The 23,107-nt window shown below is 38.5% G+C and overlaps 3 protein-coding genes across 11 annotated transcripts; 1 reads left to right on the forward strand and 2 right to left on the reverse strand.

Moving 5' to 3' along the window:
- Positions 1 to 7,166: 7,166 nt before the first annotated feature.
- Positions 7,167 to 12,727, reverse strand: LOC116841483 (inositol polyphosphate multikinase-like). Of its 6 annotated transcripts, none has more exons than XM_032809472.1 (5): positions 12,593 to 12,727; positions 11,257 to 11,465; positions 10,244 to 10,420; positions 9,593 to 9,853; positions 7,167 to 8,915 (listed from the first exon to the last, which is right to left on the reverse strand). In XM_032809472.1, exons 2-5 carry the CDS (start codon positions 11,429 to 11,431, stop codon positions 8,254 to 8,256), a joined length of 1,275 nt encoding a protein of 424 aa, XP_032665363.1. In that variant the 5' UTR covers positions 11,432 to 11,465; positions 12,593 to 12,727; the 3' UTR covers positions 7,167 to 8,253. The 6 variants fall into 6 exon arrangements, with proteins under 6 accessions (XP_032665363.1, XP_032665361.1, XP_032665360.1 ...); XM_032809470.1 differs by having other exon boundaries at positions 12,457 to 12,710; XM_032809469.1 differs by having other exon boundaries at positions 12,288 to 12,710.
- A 3,084-nt stretch (positions 12,728 to 15,811) lies between these two features.
- Positions 15,812 to 18,583, forward strand: LOC116841445 (3-hydroxyisobutyryl-CoA hydrolase, mitochondrial). The gene is made up of 8 exons (XM_032809374.1): positions 15,812 to 16,252; positions 16,456 to 16,552; positions 16,820 to 16,881; positions 16,989 to 17,230; positions 17,326 to 17,567; positions 17,750 to 17,966; positions 18,047 to 18,234; positions 18,306 to 18,583. Exons 1-8 carry the CDS (start codon positions 16,250 to 16,252, stop codon positions 18,449 to 18,451), a joined length of 1,197 nt encoding a protein of 398 aa, XP_032665265.1. The 5' UTR covers positions 15,812 to 16,249; the 3' UTR covers positions 18,452 to 18,583.
- A 1,189-nt stretch (positions 18,584 to 19,772) lies between these two features.
- LOC116841446 (GTP-binding protein SAR1b) lies at positions 19,773 to 22,975 on the reverse strand. 4 transcript variants are annotated; one of them, XM_032809378.1, is made up of 6 exons: positions 22,879 to 22,975; positions 22,095 to 22,212; positions 20,915 to 21,034; positions 20,576 to 20,641; positions 20,269 to 20,504; positions 19,773 to 20,170 (listed from the first exon to the last, which is right to left on the reverse strand). In XM_032809378.1, the coding sequence occupies exons 2-6, from the start codon at positions 22,135 to 22,137 to the stop codon at positions 20,054 to 20,056; spliced, it is 582 nt and encodes a 193-aa protein (XP_032665269.1). In that variant the 5' UTR covers positions 22,138 to 22,212; positions 22,879 to 22,975; the 3' UTR covers positions 19,773 to 20,053. The 4 variants fall into 4 exon arrangements, with proteins under 4 accessions (XP_032665269.1, XP_032665266.1, XP_032665268.1 ...); XM_032809375.1 differs by having other exon boundaries at positions 22,600 to 22,971; XM_032809377.1 differs by having other exon boundaries at positions 22,859 to 22,970.
- Positions 22,976 to 23,107: the final 132 nt, after the last annotated feature.

The raw sequence follows: 23,107 nt of genomic DNA on the forward strand, positions 1-23,107 counted from the left end.
TATATATATATATATATATATATATATATATATATATATATATATATATATATATATATATATATATATATATATATATATATATATATATATATATATATATATATATATATATATATATATATATATATATATATATATATATATATATATATATATATATATATATATATATATATATATATATATATATATATATATATATATATATATATATATATATATATATATATATATATATATATATATATATATATATATATATATATATATATATATATATATATATATATATATATATATATATATATATATATATATATATATATATATATATATATATATATATATATATATATATATATATATATATATATATATATATATATATATATATATATATATATATATATATATATATATATATATATATATATATATATATATATATATATATATATATATATATATATATATATATATATATATATATATATATATATATATATATATATATATATATATATATATATATATATATATATATATATATATATATATATATATATATATATATATATATATATATATATATATATATATATATATATATATATATATATATATATATATATATATATATATATATATATATATATATATATATATATATATATATATATATATATATATATATATATATATATATATATATATATATATATATATATATATATATATATATATATATATATATATATATATATATATATATATATATATATATATATATATATATATATATATATATATATATATATATATATATATATATATATATATATATATATATATATATATATATATATATATATATATATATATATATATATATATATATATATATATATATATATATATATATATATATATATATATATATATATATATATATATATATATATATATATATATATATATATATATATATATATATATATATATATATATATATATATATATATATATATATATATATATATATATATATATATATATATATATATATATATATATATATATATATATATATATATATATATATATATATATATATATATATATATATATATATATATATATATATATATATATATATATATATATATATATATATATATATATATATATATATATATATATATATATATATATATATATATATATATATATATATATATATATATATATATATATATATATATATATATATAAAATATATATGGTGTGTGTGTGTGTGTGTGTGTGTGTGTGTGTATACATATACGAATGTTACTGCCAAATCGCCGTTTGCGACACGATGAGAGCTAGTGTTTTGTGAGAGTTAGTGCGGTGATCCGCTCGCCGATATATCTTTACTAAGTAATAGGTATACTAGGAGTGCAATGTGTCCTCTCTGCGTGCGTGGTGTACTTCTGTGATTTATCTTCCACTTTCCTTCCTAGGGAGAAGAACAAGAGGCCTTCTTAACTAAAAAAAAAAAAAGAGAAAAAAGAAAAAATGCAGCAACAAATTCGCCGAGAGTCGGAGGCAAAACAGACTCACGACTCCGCCGACCCGCCGCGCCAGAAGCACCCGCGACTTTGAACGGACTGAAATTCCTCAACGCCGCGAATCGCGAAAAAAAGAAACGCGAAGATTACACGCAAAATCCACTTTAGATCGTAATCAATCGTCGCCGACTGTGGATCGCTCGACGTTTCGGTGAAAATACTATATTTATTATACCCCTTGAAGTGTAATTGCATCCATTCTAAATTAAATTTCCCTTTCGATTAATTGACGATAATCATCGCGCTAAACGACGCAGCGATCAGGCTGGGAAATAGCAGATTAGTTCGCTAATGAGATCACGAACGATAATTGTATATTTTCCCTCTCTAGCTTAATTCGCTCTAAATCAAATGTCCGTCATGTGGAAAGAGTCAAAGCGTTCAATTAATGATAGAATCTCAACTGCGATATTTGTGCCTAACGACGAATTATCGAGAGATTGACGGCATACCAAATGATCGAGAAAGATCAGGATGTGTGTATCGTTTGCTGAACAGCAGCGCGAGCCGCATCAAGTTGGACGATACACACATCTACGTTTGTAACAATGATAACATTCGTGTTATCCTGCTAGGCACGCTAGACTCGCGACCTCGAAAAAGGATGCTAATAATATTTCGGCGGCCTAATAGATAGTTAAGTAACGCGTTCGCCACGCGTGCGCATGCGGTGACGATCTTTCTAACACGAGCCATGTGTGCGAATTCTCGTGGTCTCGCCGGACGCGTTAATTAACGGAAAATCGACCGACGTGCCAAATCAACGTTACGCTAAACGAGTAATTTTAACGCACAAGTTAATCGATAAGAGCGCGAGCGAGCGCGAATTCGCTTCAAACGAGACGCGAAAGTACCGCGGCCTTTCGTATTTTTAGTCGCATGGCGCAGAAACCGCAAGCGTTGGATCTTTTTTATCTTTCACGGTACTTTGACATTTTTGTGTTTTAATTTAAGAGTCGCCAGTAGAAAGAGAGCGAACCTTTCTCGTCATATGCAGAGCTCGTCTCTATTGCCACGTGACTGCGGTTCTTCATACCTTTATTCGGTTTCTTTTCAAAACACGCGCGTGTCGGCGATTCACGGTCCGCGACAGTGACCGTGCTAAAGCACCAGCGGGTCGCGGACTCACTCCGTTGCCGCGGGATCCCCTTTTAGCACTCTTAGAGCGTTCCATGACTAGCGCGAGATGTGTACGATGCGGATCGATGACCCAATCGTTCTCGATAGAGTACATACCGACACGACACGACGACGCATTTGTAATCCCGATCGAGCGCTGCCCGACTATTAGGACTGTAGTAGGCATTATCCAATTACTTTCTCGCGATCAGAACTCTCTCACACTTGATCCGAGGAACAACGTCGAGAGCGAATTGTTAGTACTGTGTCGCACGCGCCGTAGCCAACGGACTCGCGAAAAACCGACCGTTCGCGAGGCGTGACACTCAAACTTTGTGCGGTTTGCTCAACCGATTGACAGCTCGAGTTAAACGACGCGACATCGTGATACTTGTCGGAGTAATCTTAATTGTAAATTTAGTGATGAGCATATTCATATCATTATTGAAGGAACCTCGGCGCTAAATTGTAAAAATTTGCCGACTTAAATTATTGTAAATTATTCCTATCAACATTTCTAGTCGGCATAATTGTGTCCTTATTCAGCGAGAAGTGCAATGTAGAGTAACTTATTTCTTAGATGATAGTTTAGACGTGAGATGTGATTCCTCTATCGATTAGTTGGAGCGACTAGTGTCACGATATCGCGCGAGCGTGTTGTAGCTTGTGTGTCTCGATCACATGTTCGATCGAGACGGCTAGGCATGACGAGTTTACTGTAAGAAAGTAATGTAGTTAGCGACGCGACAGGACCGAGGTTTCTCCGGGCAGGTGGAGGTCGTCCGCGCGACTCGACGCTCCGTATTCCTTTTTGTACATTTGATGAACCCCTCTTTGAGGGGTGAGAGTGCTCTTCGGAATATAGCGTAGCGTCGCGCGCGCTGTCGCTTTTCAGGCGGAGAAGAAGATCAGCGAGCGGCGACGGCCACCTGTGAACAAATGTGCGTAAACCGAGGCACTTTCTCGTTCGTGCAGTGTGCGTGTGTGAGTCAATGAAAGGGAAAGAGAATAAGAGCGCGCGGAAGACAGTGTGTGAAAGCAAGCGTGGCCTTCTTCTTCTCCTTTTTTGTAACTCTTTTTTTTTTTTTCCACCATATACTCGCCTCTCTAACGTCGTTTCTATGCGAAAGCTCATCAAAAATATTTCACGCAGTTTTATAAGTCGCGAATCTTACTACATTGCTAAGACACCGTACCGACCGCGACTTTGCGCGGGCAAAGAAGCAGGTGGGTCTCGTGAGTCGATAAGAAGCTGCGTTGCTCGGAATAAGCAGGGGTGAAAGAGAGCGCGATTTATCTCTCGGCAAATCTCGGGCTCGTCGCTTCTCGTAATCACGAACGAAACACTATTCTCGCTCGCTCGTCCGTCGGGAATAATTACGGAAATTGGTGGCATTCGTTTGAGATTACAGCGTCCAATTAGGTCACTTAAATCCATTGAATCCCCACCCGGGCTCGATATCCGCTCAGTCCGTCGTAATCGTACGCGCCATTGTCGACAGGTTCTTTTCAGAGCGCTAATAAGATCGAAAGCCGGTGAGCGGCTGTGCACGGCAATGGCGTGCTACCGGCTATGTGTCGCCGCTACCAAAGGGCTCTAATTCGGCGTGGGCCAGGCGCCCAATTGTTCGAATTTACTGTCGGCAATTCTTCAATTCCACGAGTGGCCTTTGTTGGGGCGAGAATTTAGGCAGCGCGCATTCACGCTCGCACCAGAACGTGAACGCACAGATCGCGCGCACTTGACGCTCTTCGTCCTTGCGCGACGATGACGACGTGGTGTCTTCGACCTCGTTTGGATGTCGGCGATATCCGGAACAGAAAAATCGAGAAATCGAGATTTTGTGCATTGACATGCGTTGTAAATCGTTCCAAGACTGTCGCGAATTCTTTTACGCGAAAGGAGGATTTTGATACGGAAATTTCGACGACAGTTTTCGAGCAACGTAAGAACGATAAAAACGGTTCTCGATTAAATCTGTCCGATGACAACCTGCTTCTTCGTCATCGAAACTCACGAAACTGTCGTCGCAACGTGACAGCAAGAGGAAAGGGGAGGAAGAGCGAGCGAACAAGAGTGCGGAGGAACAAGAGTATGATAATGCAATAAGAGAATGAGAACGGAACAAAATGGGAAATGTGATGAGAGACAGATCTATAAATGTAATGAATGTTTGTTGTATTTATATAGTTATATATATCGACCTAAATGAAAGTAGCAGCTAATAAAAAGTAACCGAAATAATTGAATATCGAAAAATTAACCGTTAATTATAACGTTATAGCAAAACTAATTATTATACGCGTAAAGGAAACGAATGAGTATATGCATCCGTGTGTGAAAAAGAGAAAGAGCAGAGAATGATGAGAAAAACGCTCGATCGGCCAAAGGATAAGGAATCGAATTTTTTCGTCAAAGCGTATCGCATGTCTCATCGTTATTGCCATTTTGCCTCACAGAGCGAGACAGCTTGTCTTCTTGTCATCGTCATGTTTATCTCATCTGTTCTCTCTCTCTTTCTTTTTAGTCGTAAGCCTATAGGGAACATGCAACATAAAACAGTACGTATGAACAGTTTTACAACGTTTCAACGAATTGCTTCGCAATAATAACTGTGTAATTTATGTAATTTGTGTAATTTGCACAAGTGGCCGTATTCAGCTACAAAGACTATACAATTTGCAATATCTCTGTAATTATATATAGAAAAAGTGTCATATGAGAAAAAGAGAGAGAGAGAGAGAGAGAGAGAGAGAGAGAGAGAGAGAGAGAGAGAAATAACGCGTGCGTATGCGTAAGAGAGAACATTTTGCTTGCGCTGTAATTGTTAGCATAACATAATGCATATTTTATCGTGTACTAACAGGACCCGCCATTTCCTTTGTAATTATTGCGTTACGATTAGTTATTTAATGCGTTCTGCAATATTTATTGTTGCGTCTGCGTTTACTATGTGATATATAGGGCTACCTATTATTATTGTCGTTATCAATTGCAGACGCAATTTTGAAACGATCGATCGCGCGCGATTCGATGCGAATCTCTCGCAGTGTCGAGGCGAAACGCGAAACGTCTAAAGCCCGAATCGAACTAGCGATTCCGTGCAACTAAAGCAAAGTAGCTAATGCTTATGTCGCTCTGATTAGTTGAACATCAATCGCCAATTGTCAATCGCTGGTCTGATTCGGGCTTAAAGCATGGTTCGCAATAGGTGTCGTAAGCCGTAAAAAAATTGGCCAATTCTCTCTCTTGCGGCTCACGACACCTATTATATACTATGCTTAACGTGAAACGACATGTAACTCCGACCATCGGGCGTAGTGAACGACCGATCGTCGCGACAAATTAGTTAATTAATCAATTAAATTGCAGCGACTACTTCTTGTGACGGAAGCGACTGCGAGAGATAATCTCGTGACGCGAGGCGATATCGCGTTTCGGCTGGTTTCTAAATTCTGTGATCCGACGTCCCTAATCGTGATGCTTCGTCGCTTCTAACCGCGACTCGCGTTGAACTTCTCTTTCGAATGGCTGCTCTTCGCGACAAAATCGTCGATACTTTGTCCCTCGAATTGCGTCTTCGCTTCTTTCGCCTCATCCTTCACTTATTCCCTCGCATGTCATACGGAAAGCTAGCTGGAATTTGGCTGCTTCCTTTTGGAGTCTTCACGTTCCTGTTTATTTCAGGACGCATTGCAGCAGTTTTGACCGACGGTCTTCTTCGTTCTCCGAACGGAATTAGCAACTATGACCGATAATTATGGTCCGTATATGAAATAGTTCCGATTAATCCCCGATGAGATTACCACTCGAGATTAAACGTTAATAAGAGAAAGAGTGTTAGCAAAGTGATGAGTGTGAGTAAGGGGAAAGAAAAGAAAGTGTAGCGACGACGAGTGCGAACGATATATATGTACGTCTTTAATATATCGTGTGTGTGTATGTGTGTGTATAGGTGTCCGTGCGTATATACGTACATACACACGCGCATTCTTATATATACACACACGTACGCGTATCCGCAAAACAGGAACGCGCGCGCGCGCACTATAAGTGTTACGAAAGGTTAAGCAAATTATTATCGCGGTTGATAACGTCGCGGCGGCGTGCGCATCCAATCGGCGACGGTGTAAAAACTGTCTATGAGTGAATGATGAATAAATATATTATGTGTCTCTACGGATCCGCCTGTTGATGCATCCTGATGTAATCCATTTCATCGAAACGAGATAATCGTGATCGTGGGTTATGTGAAATGATTGTTATTTCAAGACTATTGTTTGTCGTGTTAATTCTCGTATTTATTTGATATCCCACGTCGACCATCATCATCATCATCGTCAGACAATCGTCGCATAATCTCATTTATAAACGACAACACGAAAGTGAAAGAATCGCGTGAAACGAAGAGGGATCGAAATGAGAGCTACTCCTTCTCGTCTTTTACGTGGATATCCAAATTTTATTATCTGCGAAGATCGACGGAAAATGACGCTCATCAATGAGTTCTCGCGTTCTGCTTCACAACGTAATCATTTATTGCTGCTATTGTGTAACTACAATAATTTGCACTTTTATCACGTACTGCGCGTAACATAATTATCTATAACATGGCAAGTCGGTAGTGGTGTACCACATCACCTCCAGGATCATTCGCATTACCGCTTGCGGTACAGCGTTTTACAAAGTGCGACTTATTGTCGTCATACGAACATCACTCGAACGATATTGAAACATTTACAATAAGGTGCTCACTTTTCTCTCTCATCCTTTATATTTCTCGATTGTGTCCAGCACTAAATCCCGTGTATAACTCGAGCAGTTTGCATTTTCACCGGCAGAAGAGTGGAGAATCATCGAACGTATAAAGTCTGCCGGATGGGTCTATGCATTGCATTATTAATTTTCTTTCTTTTCTTTTAGTTCTTTCGGCAAAATACAAACGTCTTAATTATCGCGATATATTATAAAGATGGAAATGGAATCCACGGATGGATCTCCATGAGAACGGAGAGAAACCCGTAACGCGGAATAACGCACGTAACGCGGAATAACATCTTTAAAAACGCTCGATGTAGACTCGTGACTCTTTTGTTTTTATTACTGTCTGGTGATCCTTCGCTCCGCGGACGTTCGGGAAGCGAACGCGTCGCGAAATTGCTAAAGAATTGAAAAGAGTCCTCCGAAGGATGATGATCCAACGTCGGCGACGATTTTCTCTCTCGATTTTTTCATCCGGATTCCAATATCCCGCTCTCCTGGAAGAGCTGCAACTCTCTCACGATTCTCCACAGTAAATCGACGCGTGTCTGCTGTCTGGGTTCGACGGTTGTCGTTGTCGAGAGATCGTCTCGCTATTGACACTGCCCTTGGCTCCTTAGTTCTAGCCGGTGGTCCGACAATCCAATAACGATAACGATAAACATCGCCGATCTGCATCGTCCGATGAACTCTAGCCGCTCCGTCCGCTTTCGGGAAACATCGAGAATAATCACACGGTTTTTGCTTTTAGGCAACTTTCTACAGCTTCACGCCAATGCAGAAGTTCTCTCGATCGAGCTTGCGAGATATGAACGACTTCAGTAACTTGATCAGGTTCTCGATACCTTCTAAGTAATTTAGATCCAAGGAACCGTCGTCGTCCGCTGGGAAGACATGCGTGAAGTCGATCATGTTCACTCTCACCCAGTCGCACTCATACTTCGTCTCTGTGGTTACCGGACCGCTGGGCCGATACAGTCGGCAGTCCGCTTTCGCGTCCGAACTGCAAGATCCGCTCTGATTAGGTAACTTCTCGTTGTCTATCGTCTCAACGAATCCTGTGCTGAGACTTACGCTCCTTTGGAGCGGGTTCGCCGGCATCTCTGTTCGGCTTCTTTTCGCTGTTCTCTCGGCGGGAACGGAGGCGACCGACGACAAATGCGACGTGGCGATCTCTTTTGACGCGTCTGAGACGTCGGTACGATTACTTGACTCGATCCTATTGTCGGGATCCTCATCGTCGGGAGGACAGCGCCGTAATCTCTGGGCGTCGTAGGCTACCAAGAGCGAGCTGGAATAGAAGCGATACTGCCGTTGCGTGCGGAAGAACAGCATGATCTGACACAGGATCGACAGGAGCTTGGTGATCAGCTGTCGGCAGGCTGGCTTCTCAGGTGTTATGTTTAGAAAAGTTTCCAGCGCTGCGTGAAGACAAGAAGAAGAAGGTATTTATAACGCGATTCCAAAATCTAGGGATCTTGTTAGGAATTTTAACGCTAAATAGGACACGTCGCGCGAATTTTTTTTCTTTTTTTTTTCCTCTTTTTCTCAACACCGTATGGAGGCTAATTTATCGTTAACTCTAGAACGCCGGCGTTGGTGGAATTACTCTATAATCTCTTACGTGTAGCAATCAGAAAATTGAACGAAGCGGCATACGAGAACAAATTGTGTATCCGATTTTCATCGCACTTATATAAGACTTACTGGGAATTATTAGCAAACCTTTTTTTTTTTTCTTTTTGTCAGCATTTTAAAGAATTTTTGAAATTTGTTAGATGAAATTTGTCGATATTCACGCCTACGGGTGACTGCTTTCCCATCGATAATCACAAATTGAAAAGCACGCTAATTTTGACTCTCGACCGATCACCAGTGAGTTAAGAGGCTCGTGTGCTTAGCCTTTTAGCCGAGTAGCGGGTGGTTGTGACGCGCTACCTCGGTTACTTAAGAGCGACTAGAGAGAGTAAGCTCGCTAGCTTCCTACGTCCTGAAATGTACTTTCTAGTACTCGTGTGAATCCCGCTTTGCGCCGGCGTGGCAGTCTTATATCTTTATCGACTTCGTATATGTCTCCTAAAAACTCTAAAGCAGATACCTTCTACGACGCCCTTGGCATCGAGTTTCTTGCCATAATCTCTGTCAAATTTTTTTAATCGTCCACTGGAGAGACAATATACTTGAAAACCGGTTATACAAAAACCATAAGCACGCTTCGATTCGGCATACTTGAATTCTTCCGTTGCCCTCTTCTCTGGCGTGGCTAAAGGATCCCACGTGCGACGGCCGATCTTGATATCCATCACACATGGCTCGGCCATGTCCTCCGTGATATCCTTAAGCGTGAGAAACTTCGTACCTGCGTATTGAACCGAATCATCAGGGTCACAGAATAAATAAATGAAAGAAAAAGTAGCAGATTAGTATTGAGTCAATAAAAAAATTCGGCCCGATTTTTCCGGCTTCTTTGACGGTAAACCTTGACGATTATTTATGGTTGGTGAACAATATATTTCCATCAAATGTAAAACCAAATTCGACACGGAAGTCGAAACGGACATTTTGACTAAATTTACTTCAGTTGCGACACTCTCGACGAATCACACAACGAGGAAAACTCTCGATACTTTGTTTCGAATAATAATATTGATCCATTAGTCGTAGAGATGTTAAGGCACCTGTTTGTACGTCAAGTCGGACAGCTTATCTAAAAGACAGTCGCGTCTGGCTTGTTGATAAAAAGTCTTACGTTTATTGAAGATCCTCAACTCCGTCGTGCCATAGTAACACGGAACGAAACTTCTCAATTGCGTCGTTGTAGGATCCTGGGAAGTCTGCAAGTTCTCGTAAAACGCAATTTCTCTCTCCCCGAGGATCGCTTTAGTCGCTGGTTTCAATACATGCCCGTTTGGTCTGCGGAGCATACCTACGATCGCAAACGGTTCTCTGTTAAATCACGAAGTATACGGGGCATGTTAATACTGTCGATAAACAATACGATATATACAATGCCACTGTACAGTACAGTGCGATACAATTCAACGCGGTGTACAATGCGATACGAATACAATTGTATTCGGTCCGCGTTAGCATGTTTTAATGTGTGTTCGTGTCTGCTTTTACAGTCACCATCTCCCGCGTCTCACTTCAGACCACAAAATGTACGTAGACTCAACCTTGCCGATACACCTTTGAAGCACGCCGTGCGCACATAAAAATGCACAGCGCAAATAAGAGATTAGAGAGATTAGAGATTTCTGCGATATCGTCGAGTCAGCTCGAAATGATTGCAATTTCTGGAATCTTCCGATTTTTATCGATTCGAATGTATTATTCCGCGTGCATTCGTTCGCGAGAAAAAATATGTCCTTTACTGCGCAAAAGTTTTCAACTTACACTCGTTATTATTGTCAATTAAGTCGAACAGGCGATATTCGCGATATTTTCTGTTATCTCGTACTATATTTAGTGATATAGTACGCGATAACAGGAATAATAGTTATTCCAGTGTAAAATTTATCGAACGCTGCGATAATTTATCGCCGTTAATGAACGCGACATCGATCGACGTGATCAAGTGTTGATCAATTTCTGTTATCTGATTACGATTTCTTGTTACTATGTGTCATCGCTGCGGATGCGCTTAATTTGTCCTTTGTCCTATAATATATAATATAACGCGGTAACTTTATCATCTTACTTCTTCGCAAATCTACGTGGTCTTTTTATCTTTCTTTTTTCCGTAAAAATTGCCGCGCTCACCGATAGTATGTTTCACGCCGTCGAACGGATGACCGGCCATCTGACATTCCAGCGGACTCAGCCCGTCGGGGAACGTACATCTGGACGATTCGGGGCACGAACTGTCCCATTCCACATGCGGCAGCTTATCGAGATGGCACATGCTCTCGTCGAGCTGCGGGTCCAGAGTCGTCATAATTTATAAACGGGCGTGCGGCGGCGGTATTCTTCTGCAATGAGACGGTTTTGCGCGATGCTCACAGTTCTCGTCGGTCAGAAACCGGATCGAAACCGGTGCAAGTTCGATTTCCGATTCGTGGCGCGCGCGATAATCATATGATCGACGGAACGAACGTCTTCGCAAAGTGGGAACTGAACTCACCAAAATTGCACCGGTTTCGACTTTCCTCGCTGTTTTATTTGCGCAACGGACTTTTTACCCTCGCGTCCCGTCACCACGACTCATGTGGAGAGTAGCTGTTTAATTCGACTCTACTTCTTGCCGCGGACTGACTGTCTCCTCCACTACTTCTCCCGCTTGTTCTCTCTATCCCTTTATCTCTTATCACTTGATACCAGTTCGCTTATCCCAGTGTAATATTTATCGAACGCTACGATAATTTATCGCCGTTGGTGAACGCGGCATCGATCGGTGTAAGTCAAGTGTTGATCAATCTCTGTTATCTGATCGCGAGCTCGTTAGTGTCACCGCTGCGGACACGTTCAGCTTGTTCTTTGTCAGTCGTACTGGGGTTGTTTTCACAATATTATACAGTGTGCTCGATAAATACGCGGCGTTTCCATTGCGAATGACAGCGGTTTGATTTTCGCGCCGTTACACGCGGCGGTCTCTCGCGCATGAAGCAGTCCCCGAAACTGTTGACAAACCTAGAGCGCGATCGAACCGAGGTCGCGAACGGTCATCGTGGACGACGAAGTCTGGACGGACGCTATATAAGATGCACATGAAACGTTCTCGAGAGAGATCGAAAACTCATAAACATCGAGTTTTCACACGAAACTCGGCGAGAATCGCAACTGAGAGAACAAACCTGACAACGTTTAACCTCACTCCTCTCTCTCTCTCTCTATCCGTCTCTCTTCCGTACCCTCGAGCGCGCACGCGCGCTCTCTCTCCCTCTCTCGTCCTTTCTGTTTGTCACGCTTTTATCGTTCGCGCGAATGTTTTGCGTGGAATTAACAAAAGATCGATATATTAACCATATACTACGTGTGTGCGTCTCGCTCTTTCCCTTTTTCTCACTCTCGCTTTATTCGATTGTTACCCCGACTTTACGCGCGCACGCTTGTGAATTATAACCTATACGGCGAATTCGGCGATAACGTGACGACGCACGATAATCACACGCAGATGACGGGACGTGTCTCCTTTCGTTCCGCGAAAATAACGTTCTCGTCAGACCGACTTCCAGTGACTACGTTGCGTCGTGATGCGTTGCGTTGCGTGTGACCCAGTGTTTCGATGCGGGTCGCGTTTTTTGCGCATGCGTGACGAAAACATTATCAGAGCTGTACCTAGCTTGAGGAAAATGAGGTACAATTATCGGGGACTATATTAAACTCTCAAAAATTTTTTAACGTTAATAAAATTAAATAAATATACATAAATAATACGAGATAATAATTCTTTTTAATTTCATAAGTAACACGAAGTTAAATGGTGAATTAAAGGACGAAAAGGATAGTGATATTAATTAACACATATTCTTATGCATAGAAAAGAAAAATTGCTCCTTTTTCTACATTCGCGCGCGAATCTGTATTATATTTTTATACATATACTTATATAAACATATATTTCCTACTTCACTAATTGCATTTATCCTAGGTTATCTGTTCATTGAAGCGCGCCAAAACTGGCTCCCAAAACGTTTTTTTTAGATATACGTTACTACTATATCGCTCTTTTACTGTCGCGCATGCGTGAAAAACGCGACCTACATCGAAACTGATGTGTCCACTCTGGCTACGTTCCGAAAATCTATAGTTCATGTCACGTATACTATTCCTCACTACGCTGCGAATACATTTATAGTCCAATTAATCTTATTAATCAAAGAGTTTTATTATTTATTCTTCGTCGTATTTAAAAGTAAAGAGTTCCCTTGATCTGTCGTTGAGTCGTACTACTTGACAATAAGACGTGATTTATAAGTCTATTCTGTAATGCGTCGTCTACAATGGCAGTAGGAGTAGTAGTAAGAAATAAGCAGTAAGCAAATTCCATTCTCACGATTCAAGAATTATCGATTGTGATTGGTTTACTTATTTCTTACTACTACTCCTACTGCTTATTTCTTACTACTACTCCTACTGTCATTGTAGACGCGCATAACTTTTACCTCTGAGCCTTTATTTTTTAAATAGTTGCGTATACGTAAATTTTACTGCACAAGTTTAATCATACGATAAAATAGCTACGCAATGAAAATTATGTATACGCAAAAATTTCAAGAATAGGGGCTCAGAAGTAAGTCCCGATCCACAATAGGTGTAGTAAGTAGAGATGCTCGATTCTGAATCGATTCGATTCTTTCCCCAAAAATAGGCTTATTCGTGTTGTTTGCATTCTTCGCACTTTTCGTATTTAAAACTAGACAGAAGTATATTGGAATAAGAAAAAGCAAAAACGTTTCGAAGAAAGTTCCGAAAGGCCGAAAGTAGGCTGGGTTATGGTAGGTTACAAGTTATTTCGCGTTAGCGTAGAGAGCACTATTTCGGATAGTTTTTTAGGGTTTTCTAAAGAAACATTCGCCTTTGAAAAGGTCTATTTTCGAAAATTGCGTCAGATATGCTTATTTCGTTCTGTATCGCTTCCGGGGAGACAACGGGTGTTTGTGTGACTCTATAGCGCACTCAGTACCTTGAAAATATTTTTCCAACATCCGAAAATCACCTCCATAACGTTAAATCGTTATGGAAAGAAAGTTTCGAAGAAGCAAAAACGAGACAACCAACTCGATTGTTTCTTCCAAGCGTCTGATTCTTAGGTGTCCATCTCTTTTTAAAAGCGAAAAGTATGAAACATGCAAGCAGCACGAACAACTTTTTTTCCCTAAATTTGTTAGGGAAAGAATCGAATTGATTAAGAATCGGGCATCTCTAGTAGTAAGCTTTAAGCTTAAGAAATTGACCAATCACAGTCAAATTTATTTAAAGAGAATAATCGACTGTGATATTGTGGATCGGGACAGCACAAGTCGACACAAGTATCATTCTGTTATTGTTCCATATTCAATGAGTAACTAAGATAGGATGATACTAATGGGTGCTTTCCAATTGCAATATCCCTAGATACTTTCATGCAGACGGTGCACAAGTTGCATTCCAATTGTCGTAATCGTCGATACAACACTACACATCCGTACTCAGCTCAAGGGCTACTAGTCGGCTGTGTAAATTAGTGTTTTCTAATGACAATTAAAGTTAATAAGCGTAGCGGCTTGAAAAGAGACTGGCATTTGCGACGTGAAATGGATAATATCTTTTTTATTATTTAGATTTTATTATTTATTATTATTTAGATTTTATTATTTAAAAAATACCAAAATATAAGCACGGTTGAAAAATAATTCTAACCCTACCCGACATACGTACACATTAGTACACAATTTGTTCCAATTGAATCGTGCACAACGTTACACTTTGGATATTTCTGTACTCTGTACCTATGTCAAGATTCTGTGTCAAGATATGTTAAGCAATTGGAAAGCACCCTGTGTCGACTTGTGTTATTAAATGGAAAGCACTCTATGTTACATACTATAGAGCATCAAGTAAAATTTCCTCAAAAAGGACATTTTGGAATGCAACCTCTGGGCTGCGTTCCAAAATTCTACTCGACAGGTAGAGTAGCATTTAATTGACCAATAAGAACAAAGATAACTAGGATTTCTTTATCATGATTGGCCAATTAAATATAAGTTTTATGTCCGTATTCATAGTCAGGTCTTATATTTAAAGCTTCCTTAAGTTCATCTTCAGATACTCTGTAGCCAATAAAATGATCCGTAGAGTATCTGAAGATGAATTTAAGGAGGCCTTAAATATAAGGCCTGACTATGAATACGGGCACTACTCATCGAAGCTGCGTTCCGAAATTCATTGCCAGTACTGAAAATCTATACTTCATGTCACGTATATTAGCTGCGTTCGGCATTGTAATGGAGGATTCACACCGCGTCCGATGTCCGACGTACGACGTCCGATATCCAATAGGAGAACAACTTTCCAATGGAGAATTAAATTCTCTATTAGAAAGCTGTTCTTTTATTGGATATCGGACGTCGTACGTCGGACATCGGACGCGGTATGAATCCTGCATAAATCGAAAAGGTCGGATTGCTCTTTCATCTCGAAGATGCATAGAAATGAAAAAGATACAAGATCTTGTATCTCTCTCACTTCTGTGCATTTTCGAGATAAAAGAGCAATCCGAGCAGCCCTAGATGTCCATTGGTTGTGGCGATCTTAGGCCTTACACACAATGGAGCACATATTAAGGTTGCATTTTGTTGCGTTTTACTCACACATTTATCTATTCATGTCATGTTACATATGCTGTAAAAAATGCTGACTTATCGTGAACGCATAGGAATAAATATTAAATGGTTTAATCTTAGAAAATGGAATTGTTTAAAGCAAAGGAACCACGAATATATTAATGCATTGCAAATTAAGTAATCAGGAATAAAAATGATGTAAAATATTAGATATATGAAAATAAATTATTTGAAGTATAAAACATTCTTAATATTTATTTTTATTCCAATATTTTCACCATTATGCGCAAAGTCTTATCCATATGCAACTGTGTCAATTTTTGTACGATAGCCGTACAATTAGATTGTATGTCTGTCTTTAATTATTCTTCAAATTCGACAAAGACAGACATATGAGTTAACTATTAGCAGAAGTGGGAACAATCAGAGCTCTTAGCACGCCAAACGCGTTTGTCATTCTACATCGTTGATTATCATTATATTTAAAGAAAATGGTATAATCGTATTCCTATATATATTTTTTTTATGTTGCAATTATATAAAGATATAGAATATATTTTTGCGCATGTAAATATATACATATATGTATGTGTTCACATAGTGGTCTCATTGCTTAGATACATAAACATATGTTAATGAATTATGTATCACAATGAAGTCATTGTCATAAATATTATAATTATTCTTATGTTGCAAGATTCAGAGAATGATAGGAAAAGTGTATTATCCAGGTATTAGTGCAATAATCACACGAGTTAGTGTTAGATATCTTTCAATATCGGGTTCTTCCACAGGTAAGAATAATTTTTAAACTATTTTAGGAAATTTTAAAAACTTGTTTTTTCTAAATTTTTCCTTTCATGATTCTAATAATAATATGCTGTTACAAGCAAATATATCCTCTATTAAGAAATTTACTGTTACAAGCAAATATATCCTCTATTAAGAAATAAAGCAAAATTTTTTATTTTTTTTATTTTATTTAAATTTTTTATTTTATTTATAATTTTATCTTGAACACATTAATTTTGCAAATAATTGCCAAGTTATTGTTGTTTCAGCTTCAGTTGTTGAAGACGTTATACACAAAGGAACCATGGAAGACGATGTCCTCCTGAAAGATGTAAGTCAATGTTATATATATAGAATAATTTTTAACTTTTCTTTATAAAGTCTTGTTATTCTCTTTTTATTAAAACTGCAATTAAAAGTATTTGTGTATATAAACAGGTTGAAGATTGCGGTGTGATAGTTTTAAATCGACCTAAAGCATTAAATAGCTTGAGTCTGTCCATGGTTGAAAAAATTCATCCTGTCTTTAAGCAATGGGAATCTTCAAAGAGACTGGTAATGATTGAAGGTGCAGGCGATAAGGCATTTTGTGCAGGTGGTGATATTAAATCACTTATCACAGCATTGTATAAACCAAAAGGAGAGACTTTTGGGCAAGAATTCTTTAAGAAGGAATATACGTAAGTCATGTAAATATTTACTCACAAACCAATAATTTTCATTTGTACATATATAAAGAATTATAACAAGATTTTCTCCCCTTTGTTTCTTGTAGCTTGAACCATCATATTAGTACATACCAGAAACCTTATATAGCTTTCATTAGTGGAATAACAATGGGGGGTGGTGTTGGATTGTCCGTGCACGGCAAATACAGAGTCGCTACCGAGAAAACGCTGTTTGCTATGCCGGAAACAGCGATAGGACTGTTCCCTGATGTTGGTGGGACATACTTTTTGCCCAGACTGAAAGGAAAATTGGGTCTTTATCTGGGACTAACAGGACATAGATTGAAAGGTGTGTGATAACTCCGATTATTCCTTTACATTAGAGATAGAAGGCGTAGCTCCCGAGAATCGGTCGAAATTGGTAAACTGTTCCGAGCCCTGATCTAATATATAGAGTTTACTCGATATAAATTTATACGAACTTGTTATGTCTCTTGTATTAGTATATAAATATGTTTTTGTTTGATTAAGGTGTCGACGTGCTTCTTGCTGGAATCGCGACGCACTATGTGCCATCAGAGAAACTTGCGTATTTGAAGCGCGATTTGTTAATGTCGCCAGACAGCAACGTCGATGATATTTTGAACAAGTATCAGCCCAAATTGAATCACGAATTCAGCTTGGCACTTCACATGTCGCAGATAGAACATTGCTTTTCTGCTCCAACCGTCGAGGAAATAATTGAGAGGTACAAAAATATAATTTAATACAACTAGATTAACGTCTTTTTTTCCTAATATCAATCAGGCTGTAATATTCTTTGCAAAGGCTAAAAGAAGACAATTCAGAATGGGCACAAAAGAACGTGGAGATACTACTCAGAATGTGCCCATCCTCTCTCAAGGTATCGAAAAAAGCAATCGACGAAGGGAAGGGAAGATCTTTGGCAGAATGTTTGAAGATCGAATATAGATTAGCGTGTGCTACGCTAAATAAAGACAGTGACTTTTACGAAGGTAATTAAATAGGACTCGATCGATATCGTGCATTTCGTCACTTTCGATTCAACGTCGCGATTCGATTGCAGGTGTGAGAGCTCTTTTGATCGATAAAGATCAGAAGCCAGTGTGGAAGCCGAGCACTTTGGCTGATGTTACAGACGAATATATAAATAAACGGTTCGCACCGCTACCTCCCGAGATGGAGTTAGAATTATGTGCGAGCAAATTGTAAGAAATAATCGAGAAAAGTGCTCACATTTCGTGGGTTGTTGCGAAACCAAGTTGCTACATATATTATTTTTGTACGCACATTTTATCCTCAGGAATTTATTAAAAATACAAATTGTTAAACTTGTTTACTCCACCTTAGATAATTTTTAATATCTCTCATGATATGAATCCCGATTTATACGTGACAATCAATTTTCAGAAAACATGGCAAACAAATGGTTCACCTCGCGGTCTTATGTAAAATAACATTTTATTCGTATAGAATAACAAAAAGAAACCCGATGAGTATTTATTATAATTATCGCACAAAATTTGTGTGTTCTCGTAACTTTGATCTTTATTTTGGAAGCAACTCTGTGTGATAAAGAATCTATTTGCACAAGTCGAGTTCACAAAAACGTATCGAACAAAATTTTGCCACAATTCATACATATATATGCACTTATGAGTAACTTCAATTTTCAATAACAAGTTTGAGGCGAATCGCGTTGATTTACAAATGTTATACATGTTACAACTGAAAGTCATTTTATAATATTTAGCGTGTTATGTGTTGCTTATCAATCAACATTAGCTGCAACTAATACATGCAATTTTACGATTAATAATCGCAATTTCCTATCTAAAAACACAACGTAATTGTACCTATCTAACGTCGCTAACTTGACGGACTTCTTTATGCCATTGCGGAGAAGAAATTACAAAAGACGCTCTTACACATATGTTCTATAGTTTCTCTAAATGATACGTTTCAATGGACATATATGACATTGGCACGCAAATGCAAAATTACAAAATCAAACATTAAACACCTAGCAACAGAATATGAAATATGCCGTATCTGTCGATTCGAATGATCATCTTAAATCGATTAAAGTTGAAAATAACGAAGGCGCACGTATGGAAGTGCTAGTACCGATTAACGGATCGACCAAATTTGTATAAATTACATATTTGCAGACTCATCAAGATTTTAATTTGCCCAAAAACCATGAAACGTACCCAACATTATATTCGTCATTATAAATAACTAATTGCTAACCCAAAATAAATTTACAAAACACTTGAAATTCTTAAATAGTTTATTATAGTTTTTATTTATCAAAACGTTTATTTCATTATCCAGCATGTCGATGATTCCCCTTTGTGACTTGCAAAATGAACAGGAATCCACATCGGATCTGCATGAGACGAAATATTTCGGAGAGAGAAAAAGAGAGAGGAGAGAGAGGAGAAAGAGAGATAAGAGGTGACCTAGGCATCGGACTCTTTCGCGCGTGTTTAATGTCAAAGAAACCCACGAGTTCTATTATACAGCACAGCGTTCCTGCTAATACTTGTTTTTTTTTTTTTTTAGAAATTCCTGTCTACCTGTGTGTGCGATTTCAAATTTCTGTGATTATGTCTGTTAATCGCGTCAGTGAAACGTCATTTCTCTCTTATTATCGCGTCCGCACGAAGAGAATCATTACAGTTCCAGTGTCTCGACGTTGTTAACGACGACGGCTAATCAAGAACCGGAGATAAGAAAAATGTTCATGAAACTGTCGAGAATCTGACTGTGTATAGTGTTTGTGTATCGGATACAATAACATATACGTTTTCAATCGATATACTGTGCGAGCCAACGGAAGCCTTCTCCGTACCCCTGCCTCTTCAGGACTGAGCACATGAACAGCTCCAATGGACGGCCGGGTATCTCATTGCGAGAAATTTTACCCTAGAAATTGAATCACAGGAATAATCTCAGCTCAGGTGTTTCACATGAAACACAACAATCGTAGTGGCTAGTGAAATTCTCGTATTCCGCGACCGTACCTTTCCTGTTGTTTGTCCGTATAGATTGAAGAAATTCCTGAGCTCGTCCTCGGACGCCGCGTTTGGTTTATCTATCTTATTGCCTAGCACCAGAACGGGACACGCGCTGAGCTGCTCATCGGTTAGTAACGCATCGAGTTCGGCCCTCGACTCGGGTAATCTTGTTCTGTCGCTAGCGTCAACGAGGAAAACTATCGCATCAACAGCCGGGAAATAATCCTTCCATACTCGACGTGCTGAAAAACATATAGTTCGTGTGTTTCGAACGAATGTCTTTCATAAAATATAAGTATTTCCACTCGTGTACCTTGAGTATGGCCCCCGAGATCAAAGGTTGTGAATCTCATGTTTCCAATAGACAACTCTTCAGAAGCTAAAAAAAACATCAATTATTAATGACAACTCGACAATGCGATTCTCGTAGTCGGTACTTTAACATCGAAATCAATTGTTATTCCAATGTAAAAGAATCATTGTGCAATTTATATATCATAGTTTATATTTCCTGTCTTAAAGCAAACTCTTAATGTGTTTAAAACAAACTAAGAAACTGTTTATTCTTAATATTTTAAAAATACCTAGCGAGAGATATAAATAGAATGAAATTAATCAGGGATGAGAGGTGGATTAGATTAAAATTAGTTACTTGGATGCAACGTGGGCACATGCTGAGCTAAACGATCATCTTTGAGCATATGAAGCAATGTGGTTTTGCCAGCATTATCTAAACCCAGGAAGAGAAGCTTGCCACTCTTCTTCCATAATCCTGAAAATAAGAAAAGAAAATGACAGTACCCCGCTAGAAAATTAGACTTATATCAAGTTCAAAAAATATTCTTCCAAAACCATCTCTAATAAAGATTGTGATTTGGGTCATACAGTAATAATTAATACTAACTAAAATTGATATATGAAACAAATTCTACTCTGTTCATTTTACAGCTGATAATGAACATATTGTGTTGATTGTCACTTTATAATATTTAATTTCAAACTTTAGATTTTAACAAATACTACTGTTGTTCTCACAATATCACTTTATCAGTTCTACAGTGGATTTTCAAGAAAATATTTATTAATATCATTCATGTTAAAATATAAAAACTGCCATAAAAAACTATCATAATCACAGATGTTTAAACACTATATATAGCTTGCTCAAAATTAAGAAAAGTTTATAGTTAAAGTCCACAAAATCTTCGAGTTATGTTCTCATCTAGAAAGAGTTAAATCTACCAATCTGTCATATAATAAAATAACAGTATCATGCAATTTATTTATTTCAAACATTACATTTACAATTAATACCTAAAACAGATATGGCAATTGTGTCCTAATTGAAATATTCTTTTTTTGTTAATTTCAATATAATTTATAATATTCTATGTAAAATATCACCATGTATACATCACATAGAAAATACCTAAGTAACCCTGTGATTTTGAAGTCTACAGCACAACCCTGAACGTGTCATTCACATAAGGATGACATGGCAGTCAATGTGACATAGCCTGACAAGCGGTATTACCTCTGTGAAACAAAGCTCTTTGTTCAACAATTGCTTATACATTAAAGGAAGTAGATTTCCATTAAACAAAATTAAACAACCCTTCTCTCAAGATAGAATCGCTTTGAAGAGAACTGTACAATAAGAAAATTATTGCGATCGCACTTCCGATAAGTATGCGTATTTATCATCTCTAGGTACTTGACGTCGTCAACGGCTGACACAATCACAGCGTTATAATCAAATTACCATGCTCGTCTCGTGCAACTTTCCCATCGATTGCGGGGCGCACATTAATGTCCTAGTAAATGCCACTCACCGAGATAACTCAGCACTCCGGCAAACCAGTCCCAAATAAACATATTTACAGATGTAAGGATGTTACGCTACGTCCACCGTGCGTCTGTGCGCGCGTACGTGTTAACTAACGAATGACTCTGCAACAATAAGGCAAGTTAACGAGATCACCGTTTGCCAACGTGACCGACTGTGCGTCTCGCGCGCGCGATACGGCCGATTCTTTTAAATCCGCTCTCGCAACCTTGGCTCGTTCGTCGCGCGTCCAGGGTGCAGGAGGTGTAGTCGGCACGGGGAGCTCGATGCGTCGTCGTCGCCGTCGTCGTCACGACGATATATCGCGCGCACTCGTCGCCTCTCGCGATCCTTTCCACACTCCGTTGCACTTTTCTACACCTTCCCCGTAATCCGGGACTCCTCTTTCGCGGCAGCTTAAATCCGCGCTCTTCTAATTATACACGCGAGAGGTGTAGGAGAGTGCAGTTGAGGCGGAACGAGACCGCGACGTGGAATTCACGACGACTTACCGTTCCGTTCAGCCGTATGATCGGCAAACAATTTATAAATCAGAGATTCACAAATCTTCCTGTCTTTTTTTCTCGTCGTTTCTTGTCCACTGACACTAAACAATTATTATTTTTCGTGAAGTTTATCTTTTTCTGTCCGTCTTTAATAGATCATCGTCGAGGCGTTTTTGACGGCCAAGTGTCTCCGAGGATCGCGCGCGTCGCGTTCGAGAGGAACGATAAGAAGGCCCGTTAACTCGCCACCGGCGTTTTAACGTACCAAATATGAAAAAAACGTACAGAGGCCGCGGGGACGGAGAAAAGCGCTTTTCCTCCCATAGAAAGGGTAGCCCGACGAAGCCCCGTTGGCTGGCAGTTGGCACTGGGTGACGTCTACTTCCGTCCGCCATGTCGCAACGGGATAATGCTGTCTCTTACGCGCGAAACTTTAAACGTCCTTTTGCGTTTCACTTAATTACATAATTCTGTGTAATTATGGTTTTTAGTAGATTTATATATATATATATAT

The sequence above is a fragment of the Odontomachus brunneus genome, unplaced genomic scaffold (assembly GCF_010583005.1).
Source record: "Odontomachus brunneus isolate Ranch 3 - 2012 unplaced genomic scaffold, Obru_v1 Obru_scaffold_015, whole genome shotgun sequence".
Classification (NCBI taxonomy): Eukaryota; Metazoa; Arthropoda; class Insecta; order Hymenoptera; family Formicidae; genus Odontomachus; species Odontomachus brunneus.